General features: G+C 40.7%; 1 protein-coding gene across 1 annotated transcript in view; it reads left to right on the forward strand.

Annotated features, from left to right (window-relative positions):
* The first annotated feature begins 1288 nt into the window (after positions 1–1288).
* SLC7A10 (solute carrier family 7 member 10) overlaps positions 1289–13932 on the forward strand; it is a 75879-nt gene continuing 63235 nt past the window's right edge. Inside the window, 2 exon segments of the mRNA XM_065416426.1 lie at positions 1289–1456; positions 1458–1713. Coding sequence (XP_065272498.1) covers positions 1289–1456; positions 1458–1713 — 424 coding nt within the window.

The raw sequence follows: 13932 nt of genomic DNA on the forward strand, positions 1-13932 counted from the left end.
CTAGTTTGTTGTTATGTATCTCAATAAACACCATTTTGTTGTTTGCAACCTTAACCTGCCTGTGTCTTAACTACACTAAAATACCGTTGATAGATGCGGAGAGAAGGTAGGATACTGCACATAGCCCATCTTCTGTGAAGTAAAACCTAATCTTAACTGTCACTGGCTAACAAGCCCTAGGAACCTTGCCAACTAACTTAGTGTATTATAATAACTAAGATTTTTACAAACACAGTTTCTTAAACAAGATAATGTAAACACAAAGAAAGCAGCATTTTGAACTATACCCTGCTAATGTACCAGACACCCTCCCAATTAGGCTTCATATCAGGACATGGCATTGGTCCCAGTTAAGGAATTACCTCCTCCTGGCCATGGATGGGAGAGGACGGTCACCCATCATCATATTACTAGACCTCTTCTGGGATTTAACATCATCTGCCATAGTTTACTAATCTCTTGCATCAAACAAGAAGCTGAAGTTAACAGAAAAGCACGGACTTCTCCAATCCTCCCTTTCAAGCCAGCCCCAGAGAATGCTGATGGAAAATTGCTCCATCACCAGACTACTCACAAAGAATAACTGCTCGGTTGTTACCTTGGCAAAGCATTTCTATAGCTATTAACATTAATAAGAAAATTGTTGACATTAGTAAGTTCTGTTAGAGAAAAAAAATAAGCCTAAAATAACCAGCCAACAAACAAAAATGGTTTAAAGAAAAATTTGAATCAAAATCTGATTTGAAAGACACTCAGAAGTGAGAGACTTATTACATGTCTTGGGCAATTTGTTGATAGAATAAAATGGTCCTGCGCTATGAAACCTTCCTGGGAACACACCACGGTATCACCAGCATCAGGAACATGACAAATCCCAAAGGGAGGTAGGTTCCTGGCAGATCCAGCACCCCCTAGATTGTTCAGCTACATAACAACTAATCACAGTACTGGGGAAGCTCTGCCAGCGCACACAGACAGTTGGGGGTGGTTTTGACAGTCTGGATGTTTTCTGTTCCACTAGTTTAAATCCAGATCAGAATTTTAAAGCCATTTCGTAGTTTTTACAGCCCTGCCATTGGCTGTCGCACACCTTGCACCCCTGCTCGGCTTCTCAGTCTCCCCCACTCCCCTCCTCGTGCGGCTCCCCGACCACTCCGAGGCAGAACTAGACTGACGCTCCGAGCCAAGGGCGGGTAGGGGCCGCAGCTTCGCTCTCCTAATGGGCATGTGCACACCCCTCACGCCGTCCCCCCGGGAGCCCCTGGAGTCAGTGGTTTGCGGTTGGAGCATGGGCAGAAGCGAAAGGGGCAGATTCTGAAGCAGGGCGGGTTGTCCCATCAGGCTCCCCCGACAGCGCCGCGTGGGGGGCCGGGCAGCCCCCCAATGGCCCCGCGAGCCAGAGCAGCGCGCCCGGCAGCCGCTGCCCAGCGCCTCCTTAATTCAGCTCGGGCAGCAGGCGGCGGCGCATGCGCCTGCCATTGGAGCGCTCTCCAGCGGCTCTCCGGCTGAGCGGGGCAGAGGGGACGGGAGTCGCCGGGGTCTGTTCCAGGAGCGGGGGAGAGATGGCTGGGGAGAACCAGCACCAGACCCTCAGGAAGAGCATCGCCGCCCAGCCGCCCGCAGCGCCGCCCCGGCCGCCCAGGAGCAGCAGCTCCGAGCGAGTGACTCTGAAGAAGGAGATCGGGCTCGTCAGCGCCTGTGCCATCATTATAGGTAAGAGATCTCTGCCCCGGCCGGGCACCGAGCGAAAAGTAGCAGCATTGGCTGGCGCGGCCCCGGCTGTGACCCCAAGTAAGTGTGCGCGCGTTGGGAGAAGGGTTTATCATTAAACGGGGTCGATCCCGGTTGCTGCTTGAAAGCATTATTCTGCGGGGGGGTAAATGGTAACGCGCAGGCTGGTGGCGAGCAGAGATCAGGGCTGTGAGTGCCTTTGCTAAGCTCCCTGCAGCGTGCATGCAACAACAACGAAGTGGTTGTATTTCATTTCTTCATCATTGTACCCTGGGGAGGCAGATTAATGAATTGAGCTCTCTTCTGGCATATGTGGATCGGGGAATTAATATTTGTTGAGCAGTATTTATTATATATAGACAGAAGAAAGATTAACAAAATGCATTTCATAGGCACTCATTTGTTAATATGAAACACTTTTCCCTCCCATGCAATGAAAATTCCTAGGTACAATAACTTTATTATAGGCTGCCTGTGTTTCAAACCAATAGATCAAACTCCTAGAATTAGGTCATTTCGTTTACAAAGGTGTTCTTGAGGTTGGTGTAATAAACTATAGCATTGATCAATATGCCAGCACATAAACTGATGCCAAAGTCTACAATTCCTGAAAATTCTGATTGAAAAGCTAGTATACGGAAAGTGTCACCATAATCAAGGGGAGCTGTAGATATAAGTTGCTGAACTACAGGAGATTCAGAACCTTCCACACTGCATTTTACAGTATGTACCAAACCCAAGTTCTCTGTTATCTTAAAGAAAGGCAACCGTAGAAGTCCACATAAAGACCTAAAGTTGTCAGCCAAAGCATCCAGCATTGTAATCCAAAATAGATTTTAACCACTTTTGATTTAAAGCCTATTACAAATCAGTCTAAATCTGAAATGCCAAAATATAATTGGTTTACAAATAAAACTCCATTCACAAGACTCTAAGTCAATAGATAAGAACCTCAACATATTAACTGTCATCTATTGAACTAAAGTCATCTTCCATCTACTAATATAACTATATTAAGTGATGAGATGAAATCAGATTTTTCCAATACCAATAAACTGTCCACAAAGAAATAACATTCTATTTCATTACAGAGATGATTTCTTACAATGTATTTATGAAAAGTGATAACTGGTACCTGTTTCCAGAGCTCTGGCATTTTTCACTTTACAATTAGGAGATTAAAAATATGCACAAGGGTACAGGACAGTGAGCCTGCTCCAAATGTCAAAAGTCTACAATCCATTCCAGTTCATCTTTCTTGATGATTAAGACTATGCTTGAAAAGGAATCCATTCATTTTATTTCTACAGGCAAAACCAACTATTAGAATTATTAACAACATAGCTAAAAGTTAAATAAGTACTGTATTAACATTTCTTTTTGAATTATAAACTCTCAAAACCAATCTGGTCTGAACCTGAACTATTTGCATTGCCTTTCGTATCCTAGTGATCTCATCATCTTGCTGAACATAATGAGTATTGTAGTTGTACTAAGATTAAGAATATATCATCTGCTACTTTTCCAGTAGCTCATTATTGTTATATGGATTTTATATTATTTTGATTACACATTTTAGAAATTTGAGCTGACTATATTGATTTCTTGAGTATCTGCAAACACTCAATCATCCATTCTTACACCTCTCTATGTGTGTGTAATCCCAATTGATATTGCATGCTCATTTCAATGCAAAATTCCATAGAATCCTAGCACCTGGTCCTAAACTTTTACTTACATCAGTAAGTCACTGAGACTGCTTATGTTATGGCTTTAACATTTGGCCCTTTCTGAACATAATCTGTGCAGTGTTACATTAAACTAACCATCTTCACTCAGGAGTGGCTTAAGGAACACACTAAGACCTGTTATTTTACCTGTTTTAACTATAGTGCCCAAAGTATCCCAAACTTAACAATCCGATTCAAAGTCTCTTCAGACGCAGCATCAAAGTACCAATGCCAACAAATGGAAATGAATTTATAACAAATGTTACATTGGATCAGATGTAAAATTTACATATTAACCATCTAGAGTCATTAAAGGCCTTGTGGCAAGATCTTAAAGGGTATTTAAGAGATCTTTTTGCAAGAGCTGGGCCATTTGACCTGGTGTGCTGGCCAGATGCCAGTTTGGGTAATTATAATCTGCTTAGTTAAATTCTTGATTCATTTTCATTTGGATATGCTATTCTTTTTCACTTCATGCCTTAAACTGTTGTGTAGTGTTTCTATGCAGTGTTAAACCACTGCTACATTCACCTCATAGGTGGTTGTATGTCAGCAGTGAGTGACATGATCACTATGGGCCATACTCAACAAGGAGTCTCATTAAGGGCTGTAACTACCTAGTCTAATTACCCACATGGGCGAAAGCTCCACCCTCAACCTTGATCCCTTGTTTGGTCTTGCTCAGATTTTGACTTGGCCGTGTGAGAGGTGGGGGGCATTTGGCAGTGCACAGGCTACTTACCCAGTACTTTTCACTAGGAGCAAATGGATGGGAGGGGGCTGGAGAGGCAAGTGAGAGGAGCCCTGGATCCATCCCCAATTTGTCAAAGAGTGTAGACATCCAGGTGCACAGACTCACACACATGCCTCCCAGAACCCAGGTGAAGTATAGGAGGAATTGTGACAGAGTCACATTCTCCAGTCTGCTCCTGGGGTGATGCAGCTACACACCATCCTTAGTCAGGGCAGATTGTAAGTTTACAATTTGGTCCTTTTGTACATCCCTTTGTTAACCTTGGTAAAGTGTTTGGGAGCCCTTTCAGATGAAAGGTGATATATACATGCAAGTTATTGTTGGGGCAGCTGTACAGGGAATGTAGCTCCCTGAAAGTGACATGAATTACCTGCTCCCCAGCTCAAACTGTGCTTGGAGCAATTGGTCTGGTGTGTAAGTGGGGAGAAGATAAACTAGGCCACAAGTGTGAGCTGTGGAGCTGCACAGGGACAGAAAACCATGAGGGCTAGAAACGTTCCTTTTATAACCAAAAGCTGGGATTCTCAAATAGTCACATGGACCTGGTAATGGACCTGGTAGTTATGGCTTTAAGAAAACCACCACATACTGGGAAACTCACACTAAGGTTGACAGACTGAGCAATTCTGTAACTGGGTGTGTTGGCTCCCCCTCTTCATGTCCTCTCCCCAGTTAATTACCATGGGGGTACGGTGATTCTAATGGGTTCCCAATCCCTTCATGTCACCTTGTTTGACTTGTGTTTCGGAGCTGTCAGAGATGTCTTTGGGCTGTGCCACCCCATCTGCAGGAGGGGAGGAATCTGCCCCATGCTAAGAGGCCATGGAGGTGCTATACATGCTCAGTACCTTCCCTGACCTCATCCACAAGCACCCAACTGTCAGACTGGCAGTTGAACTCAGTAGAGTCAAACACAGCCTCTGGGAGGGGAAGGTGTCCCCCCATGAGGATACAAAGTAGTCACCATGGCTGCACAACCTGGGTGGGTCACAGAGCGCCGGCAGGTTCTGCTCTTTGGCAAGACAGGGCCTATAATTTGTTTAATTCACTTGAAATAATAACTGCTATGTAACTGATTGATGGAACTGCTATCAATATAATTAAGAAAATTGTTTAAAAGACAAAGGGGAGTTGGCATGTTGCAAAGAGTTCTGCATTCAATGGCATGATTACTGGGGAGAGTATGGGCTTTTCTAAATTAAAAAATTGCACTAATATAACTACATCAGTGTAATTACACCAGTGCAACTCCTAATGCTGATGTACTGCACTGGTGCAGAGTAGGAATAACATTGATGTAACTTAATACAGTAATGAGCAGGGGAAATGAACAGCTCCCAACACTCACAGATCCCTGAAATCTTCCTGGATTTTGAGAGATTTGCTAGAGTCTCTGGGGTCTCTCCTGATCCCCTGTGCCTTACCTCCCCCACCATCCCTCACCCCCATCCCCCTTAAAGAGGTTTCCACTGCATTGGGCAGCTCCACAGCTTAACGCTTTCCTGGTTTTTACAGTGGATTTCCTACTGATTGCCATGGCGTGGCAAGATGGTCTTAGTCCACCAGTCTCCTACTTCCTTTCTCCCTCTGGATACCTCAAGGAGATCTCAGGATTATGGGATGGGTTGTAGGATGATGGGGGAGACAGAGCCAGGAAGATGACACCCCTACTTCCACATGGAAAAAAAGGGACATCTTCCCACAAATCTTGGCAGGTAACCATCCAGCTTTACATTAATTGAAATGAAGAAAATATTCTCTCTGCACCTGCAGAATTGGCTACTGCTGTCAAAAACAGGTTTAAGCACTTTAACAAACTCTGGTTCCAGGTGCTTAGCCAGTGACTTTCACCAGTTCAGTGATCTGACTTTCTTTAAAACTTGGCAGTAAACATGTACTATCTTTTGTATTAACTTAAATTATTTGAATTGACTAGACTAAGTTTAGGCCTTAACATAGGTTATCAATTTAAAATTAAATTTGAAATAAGTTTTAATTAAAAAACTGTATTTAAATAAACATACAATTTTTTTTAAATCAATTTTTAATCCATCCTGGGTTAGATGGCCTTTACCACCAGAAAGATCCTGAGAATTCTGCTGAATTTTATTCCGTGCTTTGGTAAAAACACCCAGAAAATCCTAGAATCCCATGTGCTAGACTTGATTTGAATATCATACATATGGGTAGCATTGCCACATATCTTGAAATCTCTACTAATGCACAGCTATGAGTAATAACAGTAGTGGCTTTGTACATGGTATGTGGCAGTGCATGCCTATGCATATAACATTACAATCAGTCCTTTAAATTCCACAGTCTAATGGCACTTGAAATCATAAAACTTTCCAAAGTCATCTCCAAAGGTATTAAGTGACCTAAGCATCTCAATAGAATATCTATTTTAAGACTCTTTGAACAGAACAACCAGTTTGTCCATAGCCCCGAAGTGGCATTATCAACCTTTCCTGCACATTTGCTGTGAAACAGAACCTAACTCACATTAATGATGGGTTCAACCTTCTCCAAATTAGTGAATGCTGGGAACAACTAACTGCAACCATAGCCAAACTTTTGAAGTGATGGCAAACCCCATTCTGGCTGTTATCTTGGATTTGCACCATCTGAAAAAGTGAGTCTCTAACATTTTTCAAGTGTTTAAATGTCAGCGGTGAAATCCCACCCCCTTTGAAGTCAAAATCTTACTGATTTCAATAGGGCAGGATTTCACAGCAGGAGCATCTCTCTACTCATTCTGCATCTGAGTCAAGGGGAAAGTAAGTATATTCCTTATTTTGCATACAACATTCTTGGTTGTTGCCGCTACATCATATTATAGTAAATATACAATATTTAACTAAGTACATTTTAGATTCAGAAAATGCATCAGAAAAGAATTTTGCCCTAAATTTATTAAGTAAAAGTAATTTACTATATACTGTTAACTTGTACACATTACACCAAAACGTAAGCCAATAAAATTTAAAACTGATAAATTAGAAGTCCTTGTAAAGTCAGGCTTTCAGTGCGAAATCTTACAAACACCTAATTACAGATCACCTAAAAGATCATGTATTTCCAGTAATTCAAACCAAAAACTTACAATAAGGGGGTGAAGATGAATGGGTGTTATTTGAAAGGTATCATGAACAAGACAATATACATATGTGATGAACAATTCTGCGGTTGCTACTTCTGTTTGTTTCAAATAAAGCACGACTACTATATTTGTAATTGGAAATAAAAATAGTTTTAGTTTTCCTTTTGCTTTCCAAGTGTTCCTTAGCACAGTGAATTGATGGTAGAGTGCCAATTAATTTGGTGACAGTACTTTGTCCTGTTGGATGATCTTTCTTTCATGTCTGTAAGTGTCATTATCTGGTGTACTGGAGGATACTGTAGCAAATCCATGGCCTCTCAAGATTTTGCATTTGTCATTATGTAACACAGCATGGCCACTTGAAACTTCATAGCTGCAGCTGAGGGAGAACTCACTTCCTCCTGCTCCAAAAGTACAGGCTTCTGCCACTTGAGCTAAAGGAAAATCTCTATTTCCTATTATTAATAGAAGATCTATGCCCTACAGTTGATCAATTCCAATTCCATCCCATAGAAGGCAGTGATAGTATATACTCTAGTCAGAAGTTTTTGCCTCTTCACAGGGCCCACTCTAGCTATAGGCAAACTTGGCAGCTTCCTAGGGCAACATATTCTGCCTAGGGCAGCAGGACCAAACCTGAGTGGCACTGCAATCTGGTGTGGCAGGTCGCAACACCACTCATTCAAATTTGGCATGGCCAGCCCTCTGTCATGACAGAGGGACAGCTAGGCCAAACCTGATTGAGTGGCGATGTGACCTAGCGTTTGCCCCACATACATTTCTACCATAACCACAGAGCCATCAGAAGGCTCAGTGAATCCCCCGTCGAAAGACAAGTGCCTCCCCAAGGGCGCCCGCCCCCCAGTTGAGAACCTCTGTTCTAAGGAGTAGGATGGGGTGAGAAATGCTATTTCAGTGTAGCATAAATAAATATGAAGAAACCCCAACAAATAGTTGCTTATATAAATAATGTACAATGTTCAGGCAAGAATATAAAGGCCTACACCCCCACTGCTCCATCCCAGTGGACAGACTTCTATCTTCCCTCATTGGCATAACTTTCTGATGTGAAGCAGGAACAGCCTTCGTAACATTTGTAACTTTTTAAAAACATTTGCATTCAGACAAACTAATACTTGAAGAAGACAGCCCAAAAGGTTGAGTTAGGTTGTGGTAAAGAATTATGGGATACCCTGTTGTAAATACAAAACTAAATACAAAAACCTTCTGTTCCAATTCAAAAAGAGACCATTTCTTAATGTCTACAGAGCTGGACACTGTTTGGTAGTGGTAACAAACCTCTCTGGCAATTCATCTCTACTGCAGAATTTTGTAATGTGCCTGAGAGCTTCTGTAGGAGCACGCTACCTGGTCTCTCTCTTTTAAACACAGCCACATACAAGAAAAGACCTATTCTGGGTTTCAGCTATTAATTGTCTGTTAACATATTCAGCAATACTATAAATTAAGGTTCACCAATACTCACCTAGATTAAATTAATGCAGTTTTAAAAGTAATTACTCATGTGCTTCTATCATTTATTAAATATTTTTTACAACTATTGCATAATTGTTCAAACACCAAGTTTGCAAACAGACATCTAAATCCCAAAGTGTTAATTCATTGATATTTTATGCATGCTTTACATACAATCATAGAAATGTAAGGCTGGAAAGGACCTCAAGTAGTCATCCCTCCACGTTCACAGAACCAAGTATACCTAGCTTATCCCTGACAGGTGTTTATCTAACCTATTCTTAAAAACCTCCAATGATGGGAATTCCACAGCCTCCCTCAATAACCTATTCCAGTACTTAACTATCCTTATAATTAGAAAGTTCTTCCTAATATCTAACCTAAATATCCCTTTCTGCAGATTAAGTCCATTACTTCTTGTCCTACTTTCAGTGGACATGGAGAGCAATTGATCCACCATCCTCTTTATATATAACAGCCCTTAAAATATTTGAAAAATGTTATCAGGTCTCCCTTTGTCTTCTCTTCTGAAGCCTAAACATGCCTAGTTTTTTAATCTCTTCATAGTTTTTCTAAACATTGTATCTTTTTTTCCCCCCTCTCTTTTTTTTGCACTCATCTTCTCCACGTCTTTCTTAAAGTGTGGTGACCAAAACTGGACACAGTACTCCAGCTGAGGCCAGTGCCACCAGTGCCAAGTAGAGTGAAACAATTACCTTCTGTGACTTACCTCTCATGTCCCAAAACTCCTGTTAATGCACTCCAGCATATGCCTTTTTCATAATACATTGTTTCCTTACATTTAATTTGTGATCTGGTATAACCCCCATAATCCTTTTCTATAGTTCTACTCTCTAGCCAGTTATTTCCCATTTTGTAATTATGTTTGATTTTCCCTCCTAAGTGTCATACTTTGCACTTATCTTTATTAAATTTAGTCTGGTTGATTTCAGACCAATTCTCCAATTTATCAAGGTCTTTTTGAATTCTAATCCTGTCCTCCAAAGTACTTGCAACCCCTCCCAGCTTAGTGTCATCTGCAAATTTGATAAGTGTACTCTCCACTTCAACATCCAGATCATCAATAAAAATTCTAAACAGTACCAGAACAGAGCCCTGTGGGACCTCACTACACATATCCTCCAAGTTTGATAGCAAACCATCGGTAACTACTCTGAGCATGTTTTTTTCAAACCAGTTGTGCTCCCACCTTATAGTAATTTCATCTAGACCACGTTTCCCCGTATTTGACTTCAATGGGACTTTTGCCTGAGCACAGATTGAGTAAAAGCAAACAAAGGAGCTTCAGGACTTGACCCTATGTAATTTTTACCATATGCCATTGTTAGAAAAACACAGGAGTTGAGAACAATTAAAAACTACAACAATTAATGTGATGCAGGATATGTCTACATAGGAATCTCAGTGTGAGATTCTACTTGCATAAACATTCTGAAGCTAGCTTTAATATAGCTAGCTCAGGTAAGGGAGCAGTCACACCACAGCAGCATGGGCTGTACAAGCAGTCCAGGAATCCTGGATAATTCCTTGGGTGATTAGCTCACGCTGAAGCCCAGACTGCTGTGGTTCTGGTACCTGAGCTAGCTAGATGAAAGTTAGAACGAGTATGTCTACACAAATTATAATTACATCTCGTGATTGCAGCATAGACACAACCTTTCAGCCTAAAATTCACCATTATCCATTATATTTGCAAAATGTACCTGCAAATGTACATGTCCTTTGTGACGTAAATTGGGTAATTATGTACAAAAGGTAGCAAGCAACTAATGTGCTATACTCTCATGTAGTTAACCTAATTGTGTTACTTGCACAAACAAATTTGGTACAGAGCTGCATGCACATTTTTACACTGTCAGTTGCATGTAGCTAATTTTGTAAATCAGTCTCTTTATATTACACTCTTTAGAAAAAACAAGAAATTGGACAATGAAGTCATATCTAGCTAAAACTCAACATATTTCCTATTTTGCTGATGACCACGGTTTATCAATTTACCTGGTTCAAGAGACATTGGGTACCTCCAGATATGTTCAGAAGAACCTATTAATCTACAGGTACATTCATCTAAAAAATTTTAATAAAATAAGTATTTTGTTTACCTGACTTTGCCCTCCCAAATGGCAACCCACTGTCTGAATGCTGTGACTTCACTCCCAGAAGTCTCACTTAAGGGTAGCAGTGAGATTTCTGATTCATGATACTTCTTTCTTGCTAGCAAATAGCCACAGACTGCTACTGATTTATCAGGTTTTTGCAAAAAAGTTATTTCAGTGAAATCCTTAGTCCTAGCCCAGACTCAGATTCATAATTACTGAACACTAATTATCCAGACTTACTAAAAGAATAGCTGGGAAGCAGCCATGATTTGGAATTATATAATATCCAACATGGTGAGTTTCTGTCTTAAAACCAAGAATAAAAGGAAGACGTTTGATGTTGTCAGTGGGGAAAATTGGAGGTTACTCTGAGGGAGAAAAAGAAACCTAGAGGTGCCCACCCAAAGTTTGGAATGATTCTGAGTGATTTGAATTTGTGTACCACCACTCTGCTGAATAAACTGTGGTGGTGAAATCTTGCCATAGAGATATTTATGGCCATACCAGCATGTAGTTATCTATTAGGATCATTGAAGGCAGATATCTGGGAGTGGAAAATATGTTTCAACTCCACCAGCAAGTTAAAACATAGCACAGATCAATGTGCCATGGAAACCCTGCAAGTTCTCTGAGCTTAAAGCTCACCTCTGCAATCTAAAGTGGGTTACATGGAGAGAGAGAGAGAGAGAGAGAGAGAGAGAACGAAAAAAGTTCTAATTAGAGATTCCTGGCAGCAAGAAGGGAAAAAACAAAACAATTTAACATTCAATTTTCCTAATTGAGTCTTGCAGTACACAAAAACAATTTTGTTTGTCTTTCCTTCTGCCTTCCTGCCACAGTTGATTTCCATTCAGGAGAATGTGACATGCAAAGTGACCCCTGTGCTGTACAAAGAGCAAGAACCAAAACAATAAAAAAAGTTACATGACCAGGTCATTTTCATATGCTTTTGAAAGGAGAGGAACAGGATACAATGGAATTCAATTTTGCGATCTTAATTATGAACTTTTTAGAGATTCAAAGAGTTGTTTGTACTATTCTTGATGCTTAAGGGAAAGCCTTCAGCATTTCTACTACAACTCTGTTTCCAGTTTATTAGTTGGCAGAGGTTACGTACAGAATGACTTTTTTCTATCCTTCCCTACAAGTGACAACTTCTTGCTGTGCAGAATGCAACCACTAGGATGAGAGCTAAAATGATGGGTTTTCTATTGTGGATGTCCCAAAATCTACTGGAAATTTCCATACTTAAGGTGTCTTGCATGGATTATCAGAAATTTGGATACTTTAGAACAGTGGCTTTCACCACTTCATGGTGAGACAAGAAAACAAAGGTAGCATCCTTTGGTAATGTGTTACTACTGGTCTGGCAGTAGAGTGCCAGCTTTCAGCAATTCCATAAATCTCCTTTTCCTGTGCCTTTTGCTTCATTTCCTTCTAATATAATTTAGCCTTTTCTGTTAGGAACGTCTGACTTCTTTTGCTTTGGCAGCCTCAACCTGCAGAGCTGGTTTGGTAGAGGCAGCCTTTTATTTTAATTTCCCCCCAAACTTTTCATTTGAAGCCTCCATTGTTTGTTTTGTTTTGCTTTTTTCTCCTAGCTGCTATGCTCTTTCCTACCCTGGTGGCAGGCATCATAAAATTACAGAGTATTTGTCAAAGCTGAAATGCCCAAAATTTAACCTATCCTAACAATATTATTTTTCTGTCTGTTCCCGAAAAAATTCCATCAGTCCTCCAAAGAAAGAGTTGCAGCTTCTCTACTGCATTCCCCACCACCAAGAACACAAAGTCAAGTGCACATCTCAACATCCCTCTTCCATGCCTGCCTGCTGCTTCCATTATTGTATATGGCAGAATATTGAAAATACACAAGTCTTGCTCTCCTGCAAATCTGAAGGAAATTAGTAAATGTGTTTTTTAGCTTACCAGCCTCTCTCTTTATTCATTATTGACTCAGTCCACAGGTGCCCCAGGCATTGACCTCCATTGGAGTTTTGCCTGAAAGTATTACAGGACTGAACCTTGTACTTAAATTAGGCAAGTGGTTATCTACAAAATTGTTCCCAGTGCAACTTGTTAATCTGGCTAGCAGGACATTTACAGTCACAGAGTGAGCACCCGCTCGTCCTTCCATCAAAGGCCAAACACATCAGCATGATAATTCACTCAGCATCCACTAGACAAGAAGTCAAAATGCCTCCAGTTTCACCCAAACACAGATTTCCTGCATGGTTTGATATAGTATACAGTATTAATTCTGTATACATAAAAATAGTCAGCAGTATCACTGCATAAAGTTGTGTTCCAGTTTAGATTCTCCAAAACCAAAGGAGTGATCTTTGGTGGGGCACAGGGCATGGCTACCCCATTTTATTGTATGTGGTCACTGACTTGGTCATTTCACATCTTCGGCTGATTATTTCTGCACACAAGGAAAGAATAATTTGCATGGTGGACTCCAGTGAGGCTGCACTTAGGTCAGAATTTGGGACCACATTAACTCTTAGAATGAATAGGTCTATGCCTCAGTGAATGGGACCCGAATTTGGCCCACACTTAAAAAAAAAAAAACCTATAGGTCACAAAGTTCCACTTTAGGGCTAGTATCCAGTGTTCGATTCCTAGATTCAGTCATTTAAAAAAATTCCACCAGTAAGAAATTCTCACGTTTCAAAGATCAGAGCAAAACATTTTTGGGAGATTGTCAAAGACAAAATAGAAATAAAGCCCCCTATTCCCATTGACTTTCAATGGCAACTGGGTACCTTACTGCCCTTTCTGGCTTTGAAAATTTCCCCCTTTATTATTGTTGTTGAACATCAAAAGCAAGTTATTCAAGATTGCTACAGATGTGATGGTGAACAAGGTTGAAAATTAAGTACAAGAGCAGAAAAGTGTACCAAGAGTTCTATATTTAGATGAATGTAGAAATTCATGGGGTCATCATCACTGCTCTATAGGTCATTGATCAGGAGTACTTTGTAAAGTTTCCAAGGAGTACCTTGGAAAGTTTCATTT

This window comes from Emys orbicularis, chromosome 14 (genome assembly GCF_028017835.1).
Source record: "Emys orbicularis isolate rEmyOrb1 chromosome 14, rEmyOrb1.hap1, whole genome shotgun sequence".
NCBI classification, from domain to species: Eukaryota; Metazoa; Chordata; order Testudines; family Emydidae; genus Emys; species Emys orbicularis.